The sequence below is a fragment of the Gallus gallus genome, chromosome 5 (genome assembly GCF_016699485.2).
Source record: "Gallus gallus isolate bGalGal1 chromosome 5, bGalGal1.mat.broiler.GRCg7b, whole genome shotgun sequence".
NCBI classification, from domain to species: domain Eukaryota; kingdom Metazoa; phylum Chordata; class Aves; order Galliformes; family Phasianidae; genus Gallus; species Gallus gallus.
The window spans coordinates 22,293,146-22,318,107 of record NC_052536.1 but is presented as its reverse complement, the minus strand read 5'-3'; the positions used below and the strand labels follow the sequence as shown (position 1 = coordinate 22,318,107).

General features: G+C 43.1%; 2 protein-coding genes across 5 annotated transcripts; one reads left to right on the top strand and one right to left on the bottom strand.

Moving 5' to 3' along the window:
• The first annotated feature begins 1,708 nt into the window (after positions 1–1,708).
• On the top strand, positions 1,709–5,371 carry FAM180B (family with sequence similarity 180 member B). Its single transcript, XM_004941563.5, has 3 exons — positions 1,709–1,871; positions 3,652–3,731; positions 4,025–5,371. Exons 1-3 carry the CDS (start codon positions 1,805–1,807, stop codon positions 4,466–4,468), a joined length of 591 nt encoding a protein of 196 aa, XP_004941620.3. The 5' UTR covers positions 1,709–1,804; the 3' UTR covers positions 4,469–5,371.
• C1QTNF4 (C1q and TNF related 4) lies at positions 4,588–24,338 on the bottom strand. Of its 4 annotated transcripts, XM_046942514.1 has the most exons (3): positions 24,238–24,338; positions 7,338–8,495; positions 4,588–5,622 (listed from the first exon to the last, which is right to left on the bottom strand). In XM_046942514.1, the coding sequence occupies exon 2, from the start codon at positions 8,488–8,490 to the stop codon at positions 7,387–7,389; it is 1,104 nt and encodes a 367-aa protein (XP_046798470.1). In that variant the 5' UTR covers positions 8,491–8,495; positions 24,238–24,338; the 3' UTR covers positions 4,588–5,622; positions 7,338–7,386. The 4 variants fall into 4 exon arrangements, with proteins under 4 accessions (XP_046798470.1, XP_004941617.4, XP_046798471.1 ...); XM_004941560.5 differs by lacking the exon at positions 4,588–5,622 and having other exon boundaries at positions 6,960–8,495; XM_046942515.1 differs by lacking the exon at positions 4,588–5,622 and having other exon boundaries at positions 6,960–8,495; positions 21,337–24,326.
• Positions 24,339–24,962: the final 624 nt, after the last annotated feature.

Sequence of the window (24,962 nt, the reverse complement as noted above, 5' to 3'; positions counted from 1 at the left end):
AAACACTACCTATGCTACCACCTCCTGCCTGCCACTGGATCAGTCATCTGAACGCAGCCTATGGGCCTTCTCCCTCCCTCCTTCCTCCCACCAATATGACTATCTTTTTCTAGATACTTCAGCTGCATGCAGTTCCTAGGACATATTCCTGTTGACAAAATCAAATATAACTTATGCAGATGTTGGCCAAAGTTCTGGATGACTGCTTTGTCAGGTATTACAAAACCCCACAGATGCATGCTGAAGAGAGGTTATTTCATGTCCCAAAAGATGCAGGATTGCTTCTTTTTCTTTCTTTTCTTTTTTTTTTTTTTTTTGGCAAAGTAACTTCCAGACAGTTATGTGAACGCTGTGGATTTTAAAGGATTCAGAAGGCACATCCATCTCACTGCACAAATGGGACATCAGAGTCCATCTCTTGAGTAGCACATTATTTACAGCTTAATAAAAGATATCCCAGAACAAAGGGATGCAACTAAAGCAGAAGCAGCAGAAAATAATGAAAACTGAAAGAAGCGTTGTTTAACTGTAAGACAGCCAGAACTGTGACAGAAATACAGGTTTTACTTTGAAGCAAATGAGGAAAAAAAAGCCCCTTCTCTCTTAATAAATCTGTGCTTTTCTTCATAGTAGCTGTAAGCCCACATATTGCAAGGTATAGCTGCAGACACTGGAAATTTCAAAAGTCTGTCTGCATGGTTTGCACACTGTCGATTTATTAAGTGGAACGTCATCTCATAAACTATCTGGTGACCAACGTCACTACAAACTGATATTCTCTAGCTTGCTGAGGAAAGTATGCAGTCAGATTCACCTCCTTTCTTTTTTAGGTAGACATATTTCCCCAAAGAACGTATTTAACTTGAGCGAGATGGCACTATTATTTAATTATACTTATTACTGATTCATATGACCCTAATTATCCAAGAACCTGTTGGTGATCCTGGAACAATGCTGTGCCATACAGAGTAGAAATACACAACATCGTGAGTGAGGGCTAGGCGCTAACAGAAGTGCAAGGATGTGTACAGCACAGCTACCTTCTGTGAAGGGAATCAGATGAAATTTCACCTGGGTAATTCACAACACCTGAAGCAGACCTTGCTCACTGTAACCCAGAAGTCACGGGAAAGGATCATGAGGTGCTAAAGCCTGTCTGGCTCTGATCCTTGCTGTTTGTTAGGTCAATTTATTGAGTATCCCTTCCTGAAGGTTTGCTAGAGAGCTGGACAAGTAGCATTTCTTCTGCCTGCTTGTATATTTTGGCCACTACAGCCCTAGAATGAATCTGCCCAGATTGCTGGCCTTATCTGTTTGTGACACTTCTGGATTGTTTGCAGATTTTCAAACTCTGTAAAAGCAAAAACTGAACGTGAAGCCGAGGAGTGGAGAAGTTCCATGGAGATGGGACAGGCACTGTGCAGACGAGAAAGGGACCAAGGGGTGCCCCCCTTCTTCAGAGGCAATCACGTGTAGTGGAAGTTCTTAAAACAAATAGCTTTGTATAATTAATTGCAGTGGAAAATCAGTCTTTGGAAAAGAAACTTAAATAATTCTGCCAAAACCAAAACCATCAAAGTCTTCCAAGTTTCCAAAATATGATGAAAAATATCCTTCGGGGTTAGCAAGTTCAGCTGCAAGGCCCTTCCCAGGGCTGCAATCATAAACACAGAAAGGCGGATCTATTCTAGCAGAGGCTGCTGGGATCAGAAGCAGCCAGGAAAGATACCACGGCAAACAGCTTTCATTTCACACCCGGCACAGTCCGCAGAGGGGATGTGAACCATTACTGGGCACGGCTGCTATGGCCCAGGTGCAGCTCAACACTTGGCTGATCCTGTGCATGTTCGCTGGATCCCAGAGGCTGACAGGTAGGAAGTGTACCTGTTCGTTTGTGATATAGCTTCTTGGCTTGGCAAACATTTGTGCCATTCCAGCAGTACTACACTTGGCCTGCTTCTTCAGATATGATCAAATGCATCAGCTAGCTGTGCTGACGCAGGAGAGGGCATGTTAGCTGAAGTCCTAGCTGGCTTTTGTACAGCAGGAGAGACATTAATGCCTACCTGCAGGATGAAGACCTGCTACTATTTTTGACAGCAGGAGGAGGGTTTTCTCAGTCTCTGCTGAAAAAGTCTGCTTCTGCAATGTCGTCTGCAGGTTTTCTAGATGCTTTTTTGGGAAAAAGAACAACTGTGAAATGATAAAGTAAATAAGGGATCATTTTTTTCCATCTCCAAATTACATTTATCTTATTATTTCAATAAATTATTTGTTATGCATTGGTTATGTTTATTAACAACAGTAGTTTTGTGGCTATCACTGACTTTACAAGCCAGCCAGATGTTTCTCATTAGAGGCTTCTGTGAATTTACTGTATCATTTAGCTGAGAGGGGAAGCCCAACAAAGAAATTTTCAGATGGAGTAAAAGCTTTGCTGGCACGTCCATGGAGGAAGAGGAAAGAGCAGCAACATCTCCGCTCACATTCCAAAGCCACAAGTGGCTCAGATCAGGGAGCCTGCAGCTGTGCAGAGAAACAAAGCTCAGTCCGTGGGGACAGCAGTACAGAGGCAGCTTGTACATCTCTCTGAAACGCTTTAAAAATATGTAAAGTTGGAAGTGGGGTTTGGTAGTCGTCATCATGCACATGCAGTATTAAATCATTTTTCTGCTTTTCATAAGCACCTGCTGACCTTAACTCTGGAGTACTCAGTTTATATTGTCCCCCTTTCTTAATATAGAAAAGCCTTTCTCCATATAAGAATGAACAAAAAGTGTCAGAGAGCTTACTAGTTTATACCAGTTTATATTTCATCTTTCCTGGAGGGAAGGATCCATAGAAGGGAGTCTTGGCTCGTGACTACACAGATCAACATGGAGAAGGGAGGAGCTGCAGCCTCCGTCCCACAGTCCTGGGCTGAGGAAACACGTGGCTCCTCTTTTTATTTTTTTATTTTTTCACAAATAAAGTAAAAGAAAAGGTAAAATAAATGCAGAACGTTAAATCATTAGAAGATTTAATAAACAAAAATCTAATGATTATTAGGATTAATGTGACTCTCGTGTTAATAATTGAGGTTGTTAATAATAACCTCATATAAATGAGGTTAGGTGGCCGAGCAAGGAACTAGCTGCATGTGAGAACAGCCTCATAATTTGCGTCTGCTTTCAGATGCTTAGGGAACAAGTTAAAAAAAAAAAAACAGGATGAGCATCAAGTGCTATCTCCACCAAAGTTCTAGGAGCCTTCTTACACCCTCCTCCCATTGGGCAGCATTTCTTTCTCCCTGCAAAAGCTACAAAGAATCCCATTGCCAAAACCCATCTGCTCCAACTCCTGCTGCACCCAGCTCAGCATGAGGGGCTTCCTTGCTGTCTTCTAAAGCAAGTGCCTTTGCTGCCCAATGCTTTAGCTCCATGTTGGCAGGACTGGGGGTCATCATATCCAGACCTCACATTTGCCTACCACTTCTGCTTCTCTCATGAAGCTTGTGTCATTCATTGAAATCCTGAGGTCAGCATCTGTCATATTTGGCAGGCTACGAGTGCCAGTTCAGAAATACCGAAGGCTTTATTGACAACCAAACGATAGAAATAAATGGGAAGGGCCATGATCTTGTGGTGTCCAACTCTGCCTGATGTCTTCCAGATGAACATCCTTACAGCAGGGACGGTGTCAGCGCCAACACACCCCGCCGCGGCCCAGAGGACGCCGACGTCATGTTAGAGGTCTTCTGGGCACTGGGGGTCTCTGGGCAGAGGCGCTGCTAGTGCCTGTGCTCCCATCTGCCTGCATGTGAAAACTCCCATGTTGTGCATTGTTCTCACTGTATTTTGGGAATGCCTGGAAAACACCTCGGCGGGGTGGGCCGGTGTTGGGAGATGCAGGTGGGAGGCGAGGGCTGGATGGGGCCCCGTGGGGAAGCCGAGGCACGGAGCCAGGCAGAGAAAGGGTGTGGTGCTGGCAGTGACGGAGGTGGAGCAGGCGGCTTTGCAATGCATGTGCTGCTCTTCTCTTCTAGATGCTCTGGGGGAGGCTGGACATCCAGGCCAACGGGACAGTCCAGCTGTGGGACGAAGAGCTGGCCTCCCTGCGCCCAGCACGGTGGTTCATGCAGATCTTGGAGGGTGAAGTTCCCAAAACACCGATGGAGATTGAGCAGCAACTGAGATATTACTCACAGACTGATAGCCCTCTGCCTCTAACGGAGTTTGACCGTCTGCTTTTCACCGGTGTTTACTGTGCCTATCAGATCCGCTCAGTTCAGGGTCTGGATAAAAATCTCTGGATCCGTTTTTTCTCTCAGCTAGCTGATGAAATCTTTCGTGATCTGTGCAAGGGGCTCTGCCCTGCAAATTCCACCCTCCTCCAGGCTTCCTGGCCCTGGAAGGAGAAACCGTCGCATTTAGCGTCGCTGAGACATTTTTATCGCTCTAACCTGGCCAAGGCCAAGAGAGATACTTAATAAGGGAAACTACCATGGGAAGGTGTGCATCTGACCTCAGCTGCGATCTGGGCTCTTTCAAATGATGGCAATCTTTCCACATTATTCTGGACTTTGCAGAAATACGCCACATCTTTCATCCAGCTTTCTGCATTTATACACAACATTTTATTTTTAGATAGAACGGGACATTACTAAAAATTGCATCTCACATTTCCCTTTTTTTTTTTTTTTCTTTTAAGTGGGCTGCGCTGATGCGGGCAGTGCTATTTGGAAGTGTTATCTGTCTTGATCACTGCTGCTTTCTAGGGAGATGTCCTGGCAGGTTTTTTCCAGGATGTTACACTGGTGTCTTAGCAGAATTTATCTTGAATAATTCAGTTCGGCGTCCTCTATTCCTTCTGTGGTTTCAGCCAAATGCAGCTTCTTTTCTCGTCTTCAGTAATCAGCTGAGCAGATGCTGCTGTGTTTCACAATACAGGTAGTGCATTTAATTTCAGCTTTCTGGTTATGCAATTCGCATTTTATGTGCCCGAAGTAATTTTCCACCTAATGTGTTCATTTTTCTTAAAAGATCAACTGAAAATGTACGCATTCTACAAAGCTTCCTTGTATTTGTATATTATATTTACATATGTATACTGCTTTGTGTCAGCCAGCAGTTCGGAATACACTTTTTATATCTCATTTAAATTCCCAAGGATAGTGACCTAGTTATTTCTTCAGCAGATTTTGCCTCTTCTGAAGTTCTTTTTCGTACCGTTATGGCACTTTACAAGACAAACATAACGAACACATAATCTTTATCCTCAAAATCTTTATCGTCAAAATCAGAAACAAAATTATTTTATAGAATGAGATCATTCACCCTCTCCGTCTTACATGTTGCTATGTGGAATTAAATAAATATGATTATCTATACAAGAGGGTTTTGATTTTTTGTTTGTTTCTATTGGGTTTCCTGCTGCCACATGAATTCTGAGTATTCATTGCACATGCAGATGGTGGCATCTGTAATTTCCTTTCTAACAATACATTCTTAATTTTCCATGCTGGAAAAGGAGGCGTATGGCATTCAAAGAGGGAACTGCTAGCTTTTGACCTAGTTTATTCTTCTCCAAGCCACTGCTGCCCAGCAGATGGAGAGACAAAATAGGGAGACAGGAATAAGAAGCCTGGAAGCAAGAAGACACAGAGAATGGTTTTAGAGGTCAGGTTAGGGCTACAAAAGGCTACAGAACAGATTTACACCATTCATAAAGCTTCCCCCCCCCCCCCCCCCCCCCCCAGGAGCAAGATTATCATTTTATTTGAAGTATAGCTTCTAGGAAGTCCAATCTCAGTGTTCTTCTGCCCCCCCCCTCCCCCCCCATTTTTTTTTAATGTACCTCCAGTCATCCTTTTCCCAAACATACCCTCAGTCTTAACGTCTATGATGCATACGGTGTGAAAAAGTTAGGGAGCGGTTGCAAACACATCCAGTTGGAGCACAGAACGGCATTAAAAGGCTGAGCTGGGATGGCAGCAGTGCCTGGAAATACCGCCTTGCTGCAAAATGCAAAGCCGGAGCTGTACGAATGTCTGGATAAAGATGCAGCAGTTGGTTTGGTGACTCAGATGCAACCATATTCTTCTGAATTCAGGATGTTGTTAAGGTCAGCTTGAGGGCTACTTGTTGAGCAGACTACAAATTAAACTCAAGGGACGTCACACAGTTCCAGGCATGCTTAAGATGGTGCATTTCTGCAGTGTATTTTAGGAGACAAACCAGGGTTTAGCTGAGCTCAACTGCAGCAGCACTTCACCGCACTGCGCTGAAGCTTCCAGCCTGCTGGTTTCCTAAATCCCAACTGCTGCCTTTTAGGAACATACCAGTGCCCTCTACAGCCGCAGCAGTCCCACTGCAGCAGCACTACGGCTCGATGGAACACAGCCCGTAGGACACCACTGGAACGCAACTGCTGAACATATCACATAGAGATAAATTTGATCCCATTTGCGCTAGGTCAGCAGTGTGGCATAAAGCTTAGCCATATCCATGTGTTCAAGGAGCTCGTTTCTGAAGAAGTTAATGTCAACGCATGGCACGATACTATTCACGTATAAGTCATGACCTAAATATTAGATTTAAAAAGGTACTTCTAAAATCCCTCTTACTTATCTTGTTTCGAAGCAAGAGGTTGGGTCATTCCTAGATTTGAGAGCTCACCCTTTACCACAAGAAAAAGAAGTAGACTTTTCTTTTCTTAAATGTATTATTTTCATTAAATGGAAGATGAGATTCTTAAACACTTTTCTTGTGTGTTCTTCTTGATTCAGGAAGTTCAGATTAAGGAAAGCATCAAATCCCATGAAACTTCCAATAAAACCCTAAGAGGTACCAACACTTTGCACACACGAATGTACAATACTGCAGCTCGTACATTCATCATGCTGCTTTCTCTCTTGAACTGACACCTCAGGCAGTTACAGGAACACAAGTTTCACAGGCAACAACAAATCCAAACCTGAGAAAATTTTACACCTTTTGTATTTTTTATTACATTCAATTTCATTACATCTATTTCCTTCCCACATATGCAAGAAAAGTCACCACATCCTTTGCTTTCTGGATGCTAGAGATCTGCAGCGGCATGACTGCAGTGTTTCCCTGATCCTCAGCATTTCACTACATTGCCCCGCCCCTGCCCCAAAACTACCTCATGCTTTATGCTCAAGTCAAACACCAACACAGGACACACACATACATTCCTGTACAGACTTTTCTATGGATGAATGACAGACACAGCAATGGCCCTGCGGTCAGGGCACAAGCGTGCAGCATAAAGAAAGCACTGTACACATGATAGCATGCTCAAAGTAGAGGATTATATCCAAAGAGGAGCAATACCCAAGTTCGTGGCACCCTGGCTTTTCTTACGCTCCTTTCACATCCACATTTAATTTTCTGACCCTTGGAGTGAGCTGGCACCCGGGAGCCGCTTTGGCTGAGGCTCCGAATAGATGAGGAAGCCCGTGAAGGTGATGTACTTGCCGTGGTTGCTGTAGGCACCATAGCCATCATGCTGATGGCTGTAGAGCCAGACGGTGTCCCCGTACTGCAGAGGCAGCATGATACTCTGGCTCTGCATCTCCCGCCTCTTGGAGTGGTTGTCATCATAGATCATGGCCTGCACCTCATTGTGGTTCTTCATAAGTTTCACTGACATAGTCTTAAAGGGCATTTTGCCAATGGTGAAGGAAAAATAGTATGCACCGGGTATACGGCATGAGAAGATGCCAGTGGAGGAATTGAAATCTTTCCCAATATTCACAAACTCTGTGTCAAATGTGATGGGCTCATGCTGGGTTTGCTTGCTATCTGTGCCTAGGAGACTTTGTGAGCGGGCAACAGAAAATGCAGAGCGAGGGTCTTGCTCCTTCTTAGGCTGATCGGATAACATATGTCGCTGTGAAGCTACATTCTGCTCTCCTGGAAGTTTCTGAACATTGTGACGGTGAGGCCCCAGCTCTTGAGAGCTGAGAGCGTTCTGGAAGAAGGCAGATGTGTCTGGATAGATTAGATAGCCATTGAAAGTTGTATAGGGGCCCACATTGCTGTAAAGAGCATACTTGGGGTCTCCATGTAAACGCAGCCAGACAGTGTCACCATAGTCAAGCTGCAGCATGGCACTCTGGCTGGCTACCTTCCGTTCCTTGCGGTGATGTTCATCATACACAATCACTTGCACTTCATTCTTGTTTCTCATCAGCATGACAGACAAGTTTTTCTTTGGGTATTTCCCAACTGTGAAGGAGAAGTAGTAAGCTCCAGGAATACGACACCGAAACAACCCGGTCTTGGGATCAAAGTCATTGCCAATGTTCACATACACTTTGTCAAAGGTAATGACCATTTCAGAGCTCCCTTCCATGCTGCTGGTTCTGGCCACTGAGAAAGCAGAGCGAAATTCAGTATTGCTGTCTACTGGGAAGCCATCTGTACGCATTAAAATCACACTCCAGAAGAAGCCAAACAGAATCTGAACCTTCAGTGTCATCATTGTATCTGAAAAGAAGAAGCACATTTTAGCAGGAATCATATTAATTTCCATTTTGTACTTCATCTGAAACTCAGATCTGAATCCTGCTAAATAGGCATCAAATTCTATGTAAAATACTAAGAAGTTCTCAAGGTGTTCTACGATCAGTGTACGGGATTATATCTCAGTCGTATCCCAGCACTGTTTTGATACTTTCCCAGTAACAGCTGGACCTTTTTTTCCTGTACTTGTAGGAAGAAAAAGAATCTTCTTCTCTGAAAGCCTCACTATCCTATAGTTTGTTTGCAGAACACTGTGCTGCTCACACTGCAGAGGGATCTCAGATTTTGCTGGGGCTTTACCGGAGCTCTATTTTGTAGCACTTTTATTCATAAAACCAAGGATGACAGCAAGCCCTATGCAAGCCTTGTATTATGTAACTGAGATACAGCTGACGAGCAAGAAGAAGAGGACATTCGTTCTAGAGGTTCCCATGCAGATCTTATTGCCTGGCACTGCAGCAGCTGTTTCACAGGATGCAGAAGCTGGAAGCCAAGATGGTAGGGTGTGTTATTGAGATAGACTTCATTGTGGATCTGTGAAGAATGTAAAGAAACTAGAAGAAGAAGGGTTGCTTAGGGAGGAAGGAAGACAAGGGAGAAAGTGGATAAAATGAAAAAAGAGAAGGAAAGGCAAGTCTCCCAAATTATAGAATTCCTCAGAGAGACCTTAAATACAAGAAACAAGGAAACAATTCACTACCTGGAGAATAGATCAGAGAGAAAAATGTTCTCTGACCCTTAAAAGAGAGGGATAAGTCAGGAGCTAATGGGATTTTCTGCATCTAGTTTCTTCGATTTTTTATTTTTGGATTGATGCCAGAAATCATCTCTTAGTGCTTTCAGGCTGAAAACAAAACTGCCGGTCATTCCAGTGAGAAGCTTCTCCCTCTGTCACCTCTCTGTGCTTATTAAAATATCATTTAGGCTGGGAACTGCCTGGTTTGCAGTCTGCCCCCATCTGTCACCCTAGAACTGGTGCCTTGCCAGCCAGCAAACAATGAATTCACAGACTGGCAGAAGAGGAGTAAAACATGCCACTCATAGGGGGAGGGGTGAAAACAAATCCTGAATTATAAAGGATGTAGGGGCAAACATTTGAAAAAAGTAGGGTATAACATAGTAATAGAAGTAAAGCAGATGAAATCCACGTAGACTGTGAGGTGGTAACGGGATCCTCTTCTGGCAAGATGTGATACATCTCTCACAAATGAGAATTCAGTTTGACTTGCAGCTCCTCCTCCTTCATACTAGAGAGTAAAACTGAAATCTGAATTGCAGTCCTAGCAGATGTTGTCCTCCATGCTCCCATACTCTGAATGTTTTTACCAACTTCAGCTGCTTCTCCTGAACACATCACACCCATGGGACCCTGTGGGCAGCACTGAAGAGTATTGAGAGAGATCACTTATGTATCAAGGACACTCCATCATCTTTGAAAGGTCATGGAGATTAAACATGGTTCCTGGTGACCAGAGAAAGGCAAATGTTGCACTCATCTTCACAAAGGGCAAGTGAGACAACCTGAGGATCTACAAGCTTGTTGGCCAGTTAGCTCCTCATTTTGCTTCCTGGAAAAATCACGGAGCATGTCTTCTAAGAACTGGCACTGGAAAGCCAAAGTACATGACTGGGAATGCTCAGCATGGATTGATCAGGGGTAGCTCATGCTTAATCACGTTGACTACCTTCTGCCATAAAATGACTGACCATACCCATGACACCTAGAAGGAACTAACCAGCTGTCTATCTGACAGATAATCTCACGTCCAGCAAATGAATTTAACTGCCAAGTATACGCTTCCATGCTGTCTTTATTTTTCCTCACTTTGTCTTTTAGTTTGTGAGCTCAGCTTGTGACTCTCTTCCCATGTCTGTGCCGCATTTGGTCACTACTGGAGTTTAAACAATACTAATAGGCCCTAACATCTCACCAATAACTAAATGCCAAACAACCACACCGTGAACTTAGCCTCTGGTTCTGCAGAATTGTTTTTGTAGAGTGCAGCGCTACATCTACCAGGGCAGACTCATTTCAGCTTTCAGCTTAGTAAACCAGTCCCTAAGGGCAAGCTTGTAAGGGCTGTTAGATGTTTCTGACTCATGCTCATTCACTGTTATTCCAATGATCACCCTGGTGTGGCCACATGGAGAAGCAGACAGACTGTGACATTCCTGCATGCTCTTGAGGCAAGAATTGACAGTAAAGAATTTAACATTGATGTTTTTAGTCGCATTATAAGGGAGTTGGGAAATATACCACAGGCAGGACGCTGCTGGCCAAACTCAAAAATACATAACAGTTTAATGAACTCTATAGCAAATCTGACCTTATTTTCCTTCAAATTACCACTATCCTTGTCCCTATCCCAAAGCTAATTTCTCTGTATTAAGGTCACTCTGAAAACAGCCAGCTCACTCACTCACAATTGCACAGACTCTCTGCTGCTGCAGAGTCCCTTGTTTTTAGCTCTTCCCAATAACTTACTGTCAAGTCATTTAAATAAGGTAGTTATTTATGCTGTGTTTCCATTAGCAAATTGTTTCCTTGACAGCTCCCACTCACCACTTTCAGGACTACTTAGGTTCTTTATCTATTTAAAATAATTTAGAAAGTATCTAATAACTGCCTCTCACATTAAACCAATCTAAGAATAATTTGCCAGTCATTAAGAAGGCTCGGTTAGCTACAAGGCTGCCATAAACAGAGGCAACTTGCAAAACTCTTCGACTTGAGTATTAGCATATTAAATCTTCAATATAAAGTTTCCAAGTGCTCTGTTGCTGCTCTTGCAATGGAAAAAGTCTTTGGGCAAAGAGGCACAAATCTTTTCCTGTGGTAGCTTTGAGACACCATTAGGGACATAAGACTGGTTGTGGACACTGCAGTGGAGCCTTGTATTCTTGCTATTGCATAGATTTCAAGACTGCAGACTGAAGTGAGACACCCAAGCCAGAAGCAGAAAGTGGATCACATCTGCGACATACACAGTAGCTGTGTTATTCTCATTACATTTATGTACGAATCAGGGTACTCTGCCTGCTGCCCTACCATTCCTTTTTATGATAGTACCTATGGTGTTAGCACAGAAGTATACAACGAAGCTAAGCAGAACCAAGAGATAAGCAAGGTATGCTGATGCCTTTGCATCAGAGAGCACCAACAGGGGACAGCAGCCTGCTGGGAAGAAGACAAGAAACCAGATTTGGAATAGAAGGCACAAAACATACTGTGTTCTCAAAGGCACTGACATTAAATTAATGACCTGAAAAGAAGGGATTAAAATGGTAGTGACTCACATAGCAAGATGGGAGTTGCAAATCTTTTTTTGAAAGTAAAGAGATAGAGTTCAACATTTGCATGACCCAGGAAACATTAATAGCTTTGTGCTAGCTAGAGGTGATTTTTCTGTCCTGGAACAGAATCAATCCACGAGTGGAAAGACAATGAGCTTTATTCTTCTGTTGAAATCCAAGGATTTTAGAAAAGTACTTTCAATAATAGAAAGGTCACCCCGTTTCTAGTCTGGTAGGCCAGGTCTTCTTGCAAAACTCCAGAGGGTTTTCTTTTTATTGCAAAATATTAATGAGCCAGATTCCCTACACCTACCTTAAAGGCAAGAGTCCTTTAATTTCGTAAGATCACAATATCACTGAAGAATGAGTTACGAAAACAAAGTGATGCACTTGGATTCACTGTTAGTAAAAGTTCATAAAATCCTGTAGGCATCAAGAGCAAAACCCTGTTCTTCTTAGCTCTAACTCTAATAGAAAAGGACAGTTACAAATGTTTCAATTATTTCAATCAGTGAAAGCCTGTGTAATGAACAGCCTTCTTGGACTACTGTTAGCAAGAACTTTTCCCCAGATACCACATACTGTCTGCTCCACTCGTTGGATACAGTTTAAGAGCATCACTTCTTCTAACATCAAGGAGAAATTATACGTAGCAGATCCTCAAATGCAAAGTAAGTATAAAGAGTACTGTATGACAAACCCAGGGATTCAACTTTTGGCTTTTGGCTTTCTGTGCTTTTGATGAATGTGTTTTTTGAACTCTGGATCAATCCAGAGAGGTGAAACACCGAAGCATATTGGGATGCTTTTTGGAAATTACAAACTGCACTCTGAATCGCAGAACTGTATGGCACTAATACAGAAAGCATTTCATTTTACATGTTTCCTTGAGTCAGCGGAGTCTGTCAGCATAGTAACACAGCTTCTGCACACTGAAAGATCTGTGGAGAGACAAACATTCTTTTGAAATGCCTCAACTCCAGACATACACAGGAAAACAAAATGGAGAGACTGTTTTTTGGCAGAATCTTCTAATATTAGCCTGCATTTTAGAATATTAATTAAACCTGCTAAATTTCAACTGAAGCCCCAGTAATTCTGTTTAAGCTAAAATGATGATATATAAGAGGATATATATGCACTGATCAAAATAGAAACATGATATTTAAGATACTAACTTTTTTATTCCCGTAACAGCATTCCGGGAAACCTGCGGTGCCAAGGTGGCATATTCATTTTGACTACTATGCATATGTAAAAATACATTAATTTAGACAGGCAAAGTGGTGTTTCAGTAGAGAAGGCCGAATATACCCTAAGAGGGAGCCAGCACGTATTCTTAACTAACCAATACTTTAAAAGGTAATACAGATTTGTTACATACTTCTTTTAACGAACAAATTACACAAGTCCAACCCTTCACCAGATACATAATCCTCAAGTAAACAAGATTAAAACAAACAAGCAAACATAAAGCAAAGAAACATACTCTAACGCCGATCTGAAGTAGAAAAAAAAAAAAAGAAAACACTGTTAGAACATTTGAGTTTAATCTGTGGTTCATAAAATGTGTTGAATTCCATGAAGTTGTTCTGCGCTGGCAGCTAAACAGACTGTTAGTAAACTGCCACTGAAATCACATCAACAGTTAGTAGTAAAAAAACCAGATATTGCTGAAAATGAGCTCAGAGATAAAAGGTTTATGTGAAAACACAGACCAGAGAAGATTGAAAGCCACCACCTGAGAAATCCGGAAGACTGTTGCTGTAGAATGTTTATTTAACACTGCTACCTTTAGATATAAAACACTGAGACCATTTCAACAGCAGGAATTTTTGCATGGATCCAGTTACAGTTACAGTAACGTCAAAGTTAAACCACCTCTCTATCCACCCCCAAACCTAGTTTCCTTTTTTAGCCTGGTTTACGTGTGCACCAGAGATGCTGGGCCTGTGGAATAAGGCTTTGTTGAAGCAACCCATTTCTCTGGGAGGAGCCAGACTCCTGCATCAGGAAAATCACACTGGCATCAAGGATTAATCAAGACAGGTCTGCCTGGAATACCAGGAGCACTTTTGTAGGTGAAAAAATGTAACTCATTTTGACAGCATCTACCACAAGCATCTCTCACTGGCTCAGTGATAATTTTACATTAAACTTCTTACCTTTTTAAAATTAAGATATTTAAATCACAGTAGTGGAGAAGCTGAAAGCCTGCTAAACTGCACATTGCTGGACTCTGTAGAAGAGCATCACATGCAAAGGCGCAGTGAACAGGAATGTCATTTTGACTTTCTGTACTTTACAGGAGCCACATATTTTGTGTTACTCGTTCCTATTGAAGACTGTTGTACAAGAGACCATGGAGATACGAGAATGAGATACTGGAAACTATGGTGCCATCTCAAAGCTTGTTCTCTGTCCTTTCTGTAATGGTTTTATGTTCTTCATTTACTTTCTGTGAGCCTGTGCTCTTATATCTCCTATCAGCCAAGATTTTAGTATAATTACCTGCTAAGTAAGGCTCTATGCAAAAAACCAACCAATCAACCAACCAAACAACAACAACAACAACAAAAACCAGAACAAGTCTTCAGTTTTTCTTCTCTTTCTCTCTGTTGCTTTTGTGGGTGCATAAATCTCACTTTTCTTGGAACTCTGTGCCTACGTTAGTCTCTTCCTACTTACTCCCCTACTCAACAGAACATTGTTCTCTAGTCACTGCTCTAAGACCTTACACTGGGTAAAAGTAAGAGGGGATATGTTGGTTCTTGCTGGTTGATCATCGCATTAGAAGTTAGGATGAGCTTGTAGAGCCCGATAATTATCCCCTAAGGGAACTAATGGATAGCTGAATGTCAGCTGCCATTACATGCAAAGACAATGAAATGTGCTTTGGTATCCTAGTCATGTCTCAGCTCACTGACTGCTAACAGTTTATCAAGCAATGCAACATAAGATGTTCACAAGCTGGGTCCCCCTCTTGATTATTTGCAGTTAAGAAAAAACTTTCAGACTGGGTAAGATTCAGTTCCCGCTGCTAGATAGATCAACTTGTAACACTACGTTTCATCTGTGCAAACATAATTGCTTTGGTCTTTTATCCATCCGAGGCTGCACTATAGCACACTTTGGGAAAATATCACGTACTATTGACTAGTATTTTCTGACAGTAGGCTTCACAAATCCATCTGAAAAAAAAAATAATCATATGCTGCCACATTTGTCTACAAGAATGATGCTTTCCCTGAGAGATTTGGGTTTTTTTTGTTTTTTTTTTTCTTTTCTTGACAGGTAAGGTAGAAAAGCATGCTGTCTTTTAACATCTGCCTTTACACTCATCCAAAGAAATCACCTTCATTTCTTTTCATGCCCTGCTGTTTTATTACTGTGAAGCTTCTCAGAGAACACCGTGAATTGCACTGCAGTGCTGCTCTTTGCTGCCAACATTCTGCAACATCTCAATTTGGAAATTCACTGAGCTCTGTTTTAGTGAGGAAGGTGATCGAAGGCATTAAGATCTATGTATCTCCATAAGCATTACTTCCATCTCTGCTCTGACACTTTATTTTCTGCTCCTGCTTTTCCTGGGTCAAGATAGGGCTGAGCTAGGGAGCTGAGAAGAAACAACCATCATGCATTCAGCAATGAGCGGAGGTCAGTATTACTCAAAGATGACAACTCTGCCCTGTCAACGAAGTCCTGCAGTATGCATAACGCCCCTTAATATTCGTTGCTTTATTGAATAAGACTTACCACGCTCTAGGTACAGTAGCATTCCTTCTTTCATGTCCATGGAGACATAGTAAAAAGTAGCAAAGTTAGTCACATCTGTTAATGCTGACCCCTTCACAATCAGAAGTGTGTAGTTGTTCCCCACTTTCAGTGGTTGTTCCTGACAAATCTCTTGCAATGACATCTCTCTGGGGAATGCCTATAGATAGCTGGAACCTGACTCCTTTCAACTTTTTATCCATTTAACCCAGCATGTGGCTGAGCATCACACGGTTGTTCATTCACTCCTCTCCCTTCCCAGTGAGATGGAGAAGAGAATGGGAAAAACAGCAGAACTCATGTGTTGAGATAACATAATTTACTAAGACAGAGAAAAGGATAATAGTTATGACTATATATATATATATATGTACATATATATATATATGAATGTCTATAACAAGTGATACACAAGCAATTGCTCACCACCTCCCAGCTGAAGCCCAGCTAACCCCTCGAGCAGTGGAAGAGCACGAGATGAACTCCCACCCCCTTCAAAACTTCTTCTGCATGATGTCATATGGTATGGAATATCCTTTTGGCCAGTTTAAGTCATGTCCTAATCCTGTTCCCTCCCAGATCCTTGGGTCCTTTGCTGACAGTAGCCTGTCAGCAACAGCTTAGCTGCAATTATAAATATCGGTATGTTATCAATATTGTTTTTCTTCTAGAACCAAAAACATAGCATCATGCCAGACACTCTGGAGAAAATGATTCCATCCCTGCTGAAAGACACCATTTTACTAAAAACTACCTCTCAGAAGGCTTTATCTGGTGCAAATGAGACACCACAGGACTACGAATTCATCACTGATATCTTCAGGAAAACACAAGTTCTTGCTTCCCCCTTTAAAACACTGAGCATATTTTAGTCCATGGATTTAACCAGTTTCTCATCTTGTTCAGCAGGAAGCTACTCAATTCCTCCCTTAAACCATTTACAATTTAAGTTTTCTCAAATGTGCTTTTGAAATCGGATTTTTTTCTGTGAAAATATGACACAGAAGTGCTGCTGACCAAGAGGCAGAGTGTACTGCCCTGCATGTTGGATCAGAACGATTCGCTGCACAATATCCCCAACACATATGTGATTTTACAAAGCTTTCCCCTTACCTGCTTTCTGGCTTTGCATTGTTTCCAATATTTAAAGAGAGCCCATCCGCTCTTAATGGCAGTAGAAATGTTTGTGTGACTATTTCTGTGGAAGTCCATCTGTACTAGGAAGCTGTTGGTAAAAGGCTTTGGCATTACCATAAAAAAGCACTGCTGGACACTGCTGTTCACTCATCAGTTCCTCATTCACACAGAGAAAGCACTCAGTGCCTGTCAAGTGCTCACAGATTTCAGCCTCATCTGCGCGACCAGCCTGTTTCTTCTTAGGCAAAATTGCCCTTGCCAGCTTGAAGCAACCAAGTTGCCTTTGATTCTTGCTTATAGGAAATGAATCTTGCTAAAATACTAAAGAAATGACTGCAGCAGTACACTGGAAGTACATAGGTTGCTCCAAAAGTAATGCCTCCAACTTATTTCCATGGAAACTACAACAGATACAAAAAGCATAATAACACTGTTTGATAGTGCAAATGGTCAGCTATAACACGCTATTTTTTAACACAGTCATCATCATTAGTCATGCATTTTCATCAGCAATGAACAAGAGCCCACATGCCGCACTTGTAAAAATCTGCACCAGCGGGACGTGACCCGCTGTTTCACAGCTCCTGTGATAGCAGCACTGCTTGAAATCATTGCCCATGTAGTCTATCTTTCATCGGCCTGAACAGATGGGAGTCAGAAGGCACCAACTCTGGACTATACAGTGTTTGTAGTGGCTGGGCTTCCCAGACAAGACTGGCAGTGTGCTCCATGGTCTTCAGACTGATCTGGGGCTTGGCATTACTGCGTTGCAAGAGAAAGGTTGTCTTCTTCTCTGTAGCCTGACTCTGGAAGTTTGTGCCTTCATCTCAGATAGTGTTGCAGTGTAATGGTTGGAGCTGATGGTTTTTCCAGATTCCAGGAAGTCCAGAAGGACTACTCCTTTCCTGTCCCAAAAGAAAGTGTGCATCACTTTACCCACTGAGAGCTGTGTCTTGAACTTATTCTTTGATGGGGAATTCACATGTCATCACTCCATGGACTGTTGGTTTGACTCTTGCTCCCAGTGGTGACACCACATCTCGTCACTGGTAATGATGCGACTCAGGAAACTGTCACCTTCAGCCTCACACTGGTTCAATAGGTCCTGACAAACTTGCACATGGTGTTCTCTCTTTTCCTATATGAGTATTCGTGGGATCCACCTGGTACAACCTTTGCAATATTCCAATATTGCCACCATCATTTCCAACACACTGAAGCTGCTACCCAGCTCCGCACAGTTCCCTGGTCATAATCCGCTGATTCGTGCAGATGAGCTCATCGAGACTCTCTTCATTTCATGGTATGACAGCTGTGCGTGGCTGCTCAGGATGTGACTTGTCTTTCACATCACTGTGTTGCTGGAACACACTGCCCACTGCCTCACTGTTCTCATATCTGCTGTTTACACTCCAAAAATGTTCAGCAAGAATCTGTGTCAACGGGCTCCTTCTAAAAGACCTCTGCCTAAAGTTCTCCCTTTTCATGACAATTATCAACAGCTTCCAGCAGCAGCCTACCACCTGCAGAACTCCCAACAGCATGTTCCGTAGTATTCTGAACAGCCTCTCACATTTCCTCCCAAGTTTCATTGAGAATAGTCCTTCCATCTTGTTGCCTACTTCTACAAGTAAAAAGAAGGGTTTGTGGTTTTTGTACTTTTTTACATTAGCTATCCTTTGCTTCATTTCCTTCTAGAATCACCTCGTTAGAAAGCTGAACATACTTTAGTATCAGATCACTGCAGGCCTTCTTTTGAATACCCCTTCTGTCTCCTAAGTAAAGACCGTGTTGGGAAATCACTTTTACTCACTAAAAAAAAAAAAAAAAAGGAAAAACGAAAACAGAGGGAATTATGGGAGAAGGCTCAGGCAAAGTAATGGGAACCACTGCTCAGTCCTTGGGTGGAGGGGACATGAATTTACTTTGAAAGATCTGGGGCACCAAGCCATCAGCTTTCTAGGTAACCCATTTTTCCTAATTTTTCAAGCAGCTGTGAAAGACGGGGGCAGGGAGAGCAATCAGAACATTTCAGTTTGTGCTCACATGTCCCATTGCAAATCAAAACATGAGAATTTAAAAAACATTATGGATCATTCCAGTGCAAGAGTGTTTAAACGACACCAGATTCTAATGCTAATATGTTACAGTTCACTGAACAACAGCTTTCTAAAAAGCTCAGCCTAATTCTTCATTTGTGCCTTGTCTTGTTCATTCAGCATGGGATCCTGCCAGCAGTTGCTTTGCAGCCTTCTAGTCCCAGAGAGTACCTGTTTTTGTGGAAAAGATTCCCTATTGACTGTTAGGTCTAAATACCATTCCCACTCCTTGCAGCATGGCCTTAACTCCTCTCAGAGATCTTATTTCATCTGAGAGGAGACATATAAGGAAAGCAAAAATCCTTCTCCCTTTAGAGGATTAAAAAACTCTTTACTTGAGCTCAAAACAAGTTCTGTTCAGGATCTTATGTGCAGTAGCTCATCACTACAGCACCCAAAAGGCAGTCATTGCTCTCTTCCTTCCTTCCACCTGTCTCCCCATAGAGAGACAGTATTTGTCATCATGCACAGGGGACCATCTGTTCCATTTATATGAAACAATGTATGTTAAACTATGAATGTTACAGGACCTAGATTTTATCTCCCTGAAGAGACATCTAAGATCAAATGTAGAACTTTGTATTATTTTATTCCTGTTCTGAATTCTAATATTTTATTTCATCTCTAAAAAGAATCATTTTTGGACGAGGGTTTATCATTCAATAATAATACACTAGAAGAGCTTGTATTTTCAGTTCCGATCATTTTGTTAGCTGCTAATCCTCATTGATTTTTCTTCTTCCATATCACTGATATCAGCATTCAAATTCAGGTAATCATCTGTTCCAGAGAAGTCAGAATGCCCCGTTCCGTACATTTTCTCTAAAACGAGCTCTTTAAGCCATTTTCTAGTATACTCCTACTTTTCTTCCAGGTTCTTTTCAGAAAGAGCCACGCTGTATTCCCGGGGCTGTGTTACCTCTGGTTATTTTACGAACGTTAGCAAAATACTCCCAGACAGCTTTTATTTCATTTATGTGAAATGAATGTGTTACTTTGAAAAAACGTTAGAAGAATACATACAGAAGTGAACTAAAGAAGTTAGACAGTCCAAGGTACTCTCCCAAGAGGGGCCCAGTCAAATCACTTTCTCCAGATATAATTTTCTAATTTGTTTTTTCAATGAGTGAACAACCTCCCCAGACTAAATATTCATCAGTTCTCTTATCCCACGTCCTAGAAAATTATCTCTACTGTCTAAAACAATATATTTTTTTCTGCTACTTTGTGCTTCCTATTCAATCACCTATTCAATCACCAATTCCTACTCAATGCACCATTCTCTTCTATTCTATATCTGAAGATATTCCCCTGGCAGCTCGCTGGTCTTTGGGCTAAATAATTTAAGTTTTTTCAAATCTTCTTGCAATTTACATTTTTCCAGACCTCTGAAGAGTTCTGCTGCCCTTCTCTGCAGTCTCCAATTGAATCACACCTATCTGAATGTGTAATAACCAAAACTTCACAGGCCTCCAAACTAAGGTTTTAGCAGCACTGGAAAGAGCAGGAGAATTCCTTCATCTCTTTCAGGCTATATGTTTTTTTATATTTCCTAGCAGGAATTTTGCCTTCTTTTGCAACAGCATGACATTGACTCACGTTCAGCTTATGATCTGTCATAACACTCAGATTCTTTTCTGCAGCTGCAGCACAGTCATTTGCTTCTCTCTTGTGCTTATACAGTTGGTCAATTCTGCCCTGGTGCAGCACCTTGCAGTTATCCCTACCAAATTTCATCCCGTTCTTTTCCTAACCACTTCTCCCAACTTACTGGAATAATTTTGAATTCTGATCTTTTCCTCCAGAGCATGTCAGGTCTCACAGTTTCTTGTCTCAGCCAAATGTCATTTACTTACTCTTTTTATTCATGTCCAAGTCAACTAAGAAAACACTGAAGAAAAGCAGATCCAGAACACACTGATACAGCTATCATATCTGTTTTAAGCAGCCTGTGGCCCGACTGAAGGATTGGCACAGACTAAAAGCAAACAGTACAAGCTCTGAATCTTTGAATATTATTTAAGGAATATCTTCTTGTTCAGAATATGATGTTTACCCTATTTATAGCCTTCACCTGCTATCCTCTGAACCCCACTGAAGCAAATACTTAAATTAATGATCCAGAACCTTAAATTTAACTTAAATTAAATCTCTCATCCATGCCACAAAAAAATCTTCTAATGTGTAAAAGAAACAAAAACAAAAATAAAAGCCAACTCTGTTAGAATCTGCTGGAAAGAATGAATGGGAAAGATGTAACCAGTTCTCTTCACAGATTTAGGGATGTATTCAAAACGTCGTAAATGACTGCATTCACTTTGAGTTAAAGTAGCAGTTCACAAGGGAAGGGATGCATTGAGGCATTTACAAGATTTTGATCAGCCAAACATTTTCTTTGCACCTGCCCTTAACCAAAGGACTGCACGTTCCTTCCTCAGAGCTCAAACACCAGTCATAGCACTCATGAATAGGCACATAATAGATCATAAACCTCAGTGTACATGGGCATAAAAAGGACCTGATTTTCCTCCTGACAACAGTGGCTGAAATCTCTCAGCTGGTTCCGGCTCCCATTTCAGGAATTGCTTCCATAGCTTCCCCAGATTCTTTCACCCAATATGACAGTTTTCCTGACACTGTTGCTGAATCCCTGACAACAAAAAATATACATTAAATGGATTAACCAGATGAACGGTGAAGAAGAAACAGGACTTTATGAATCTGTACTGTTTGCCAGTGGAGCTCTAGTAATCAATTATTAGCCTCAGGAGAGGCAACTTACTGCTCTAATCTGTGATCAGCTCCTGATTCTGACTGGGCTACCTCTGCTGGAAACCTCAGACCTTTGATTAGAGGCAGCAGGAATTCCTCCTTTGTTCTCTAACCTGTCTGGAGGATGTACGCATCTAGAGAGAGGCTTTACAGAAACAAGAAATCACTCAGGGGGATAAAGGTGATTGACAAGAGAGACAGCAGCACAGCATTTGCACATTACTGACTTATCTCATTTGAACATCAGGCAAATTCCATTTCTTGGCAAAGGTAAAGGTAAAGGTAAAGATTCAGGAAAGCTGAAAGGAAAACTTAAATCCTCATTTATCTGTGCTTGGATATGCTGGGCAATTGGATCTATCAAATCAGAAAGAAAGAGCTAAAGCTTTTCAGCTCTGCTGAGTGAAACCTGGGGTCAGTCAGGCAGATTCCTTTACTAAAGTATGACAAACTATCAAATACCAAGCCTTAATGTCTTCCACAGCAGTATAAAGATGCAGTGCTACAGACTAGTCAATAAGATGTAATTCTAATGCAAGTTGAACTTCATTCTCCTTAACTGTGCATCTTTGAGTAAAATGTACACTTCATGCTTTGGGCAGTGAAAAAGAATGGGTGAGTGGGAGAGTTCAAGAGTAAAACCTACCAGATCCTAATATCTCATTTCAAATGCTGGTAACAAAGCCCCAGACTTTAGCATTTTTAAGACTAACATTTCAATCTAATCTCATTCTAATCTCATGCCTAAGAGCCAAAATAGTGATGAACATCTCATGGGAGGGGTTTTTCAGCTGAGAATATTCTCAGGGACACTTCCCATCTTGGAAATGTACTGTTGGCTACCAGAGTTGTTTATGTCAGTGCTCTCTGCCCACAACTAACCATAAGAAAGTAAAATTTTAGCAGAATGACTGTGATCACTTGGAAGCTCACTGTTTTATTAGCACTAGCCTCTTTTGGTCTTCACATTCTCGGGTGCTATGCACAGAAGATGCAAACTTACCACAGCTGTCTATAGCTCAGGTATACAGCATTTCTCTTTGAGTCTGTGTCCATCCAGATTACTGTCTGATATATAAACGAGAACTCCAAGAACCAGAGATCAACAATTGGCCTTGCTGCTATTTGGAAATCTGTCTACTATTAAAAGAGACAATGTAAGCACTGCTTGATTGCAGGTCACATCTATATTTCAACAAGTAAGGCCACTGGCCTTTGTGGATCAGTGTCGCCTTCTGTACTTTGAAAATATGAATGGTTCTCCATTTATCAATGAGTATTCTCTGGAGAACATGGCAAAATGAACAGATGATCACATTAGTAAGACACAAATAACAACAAATGAGATTCCAAGCTTTTTCGACAAATCTCTGTTTGCGGTGTACTTAATTTCTGAATCTGCTTCTTCACCAGCAAAATAGCAAATGTCAACCACATGGACAACTTATCAGATTTAAACCAATGCCATGCTGAAGCCATAGGTTCTCCCTTAAGGAGACCAAAAGTACTTTCGTGGCATTAACTCCTTCAGACAGAAAATACAAAACACATTTCTAGAACCTTGTCCACTAGCCATTCAGTACTCTGGCTTCAGCTTTACTGCAGCTTTTTAGAGGTGAACAGAGGGAATGCAGAGGGTAATGTGTCCTACTGGGAATCCACACTCTTCCCTGACATACATTTTACTGCTGTAAATTAACCCTTAAGAATGGCTACGTGAGCAAACAGCTGCTATGTGCTTAGGTCGGATCACAGCCTCAATGGCAAAGTATTTCAAAGTCTTGTTACACATCATCTCCCTGGAGAAGAGAAGCTGCAGAAGGTTGCAATAGCATCAGAATGAATAATTGAAGCAATGCTCATTCAGTATGTGCATAATGAAGGGTCACAACGCTGCCTTCCAGACAGCTGGCAGAGCAGAAACGCACCGAATGCCTGGTGGAGACATCATCTGGGGATGCTGACCCACTTCCCTAGGAGCTTTGTGGGGGTGGGTTGAGGAGATGACATTGGGATTGTCAAGTACACAGAGAATGATTGAGCTAGATTATTTGGTAGAGTACTGTGTATAACAGAATCAGCTGCATACACCAGTCTTGGGAAAACCCATGGGACTTAGTTCCCCTAGGAAGCTAAAGCGTTATTTCCCATCTGAGAAAGTGCCCCTCGGGACGTTATTCAGGATTCCCTTCCCTATGGCCGGCCCCCGGGAGGTTCTCCAACCTCGGCTCCAAGCGGGGCCACGATTTCACGCCCGTCCCCGTAAACTCTACCCATTTCATAAGAGTGGAAAATAGAAAAACGAAAATAAAAAGGGGGAAAAGAGGGGGCTAATTCAGGCATTCCCCGCTAACCTGTTGGCCGGTCCCTCTCCGTCTGCGGAGACGGACCGCAGCCCACCCTACCGTCCCTCCGCACCCGGCTCCAGACCCGGCAGCGCGTCCCGAGCGCCCGCCCTCGCAGGACGGACGGCCCCGCTGCCCCCGCTCCGCGTGCCGGCGGCCCCCGCAGGCTCCTCCGCGGAGCAGGCCCCCTCCCATCGCCCCGTCCGGCCGAGGGGTCCCAGCCCCAGCCCCTTCCTCTCCAGCTGCAGCCCGGCCCCGGCGGCAACGGCTCCCCCGGCCCCGTACCTGCGGCCGCTGGCGGCGGTGGGCGGCGCGGGGATAGGCGCGGGGCCGCGGCGCTGCCTGCACACTGACAGCTCGGGAGCCGCGGCGGCAGCGCGGGGGCCGGGGTGGGGAGGGGGCTCGAGCACCCGCGGCTCCGGCGCCGAATCAGTGGCGGGAGGAGGGCCCGGGGGCGGGCGGCAGAGGGGAGGGAACGGCGGCGGCGGGGCGAGGGGCGCGGAGCCGCTGTCACCGGGGCGGCGGATCGGCCTCAGGAGGCGGTGCAGCCCGCGGGCCCCGGGGCGGGGGAGGAGGGAGAGCGCGGCGCGAAGGGGCGGCGGGGCGGTGCGGCGCCGTGAGGGGCAGGCCGGGATCCCCGCTGCCTTCTCGGAGGAGAGGCGCTGGGAAGCGGGCCGGGGGTGTGTGCTGGCCGAGCACCTCGGCGGGTGGGCGGGAAGCACCGTGCTCGGGTGGGTGTCTGACGGGGAGCTGACGAAATGGTGCGGCTGGGGGAAGCGAGCGGCTTTTGGTGAGATCGTGCTCTTGTCCGATCTCCTGCTCTGAAGATTTGTGAATCCAAACGCTTGTCTATGGAGCGGCTGCATTATTTGGTTCAACAAAAGCTCTTATCTACCCCTAGAAAGCTTGACTTGCTTAGGTCATCACATAACAGCGAGACTGCTGCTTGTTCCTTTGGAGTTTCGCATTGATTTTTGCTGACGGCAAAATAGCAGCCTTTGCACACTGCT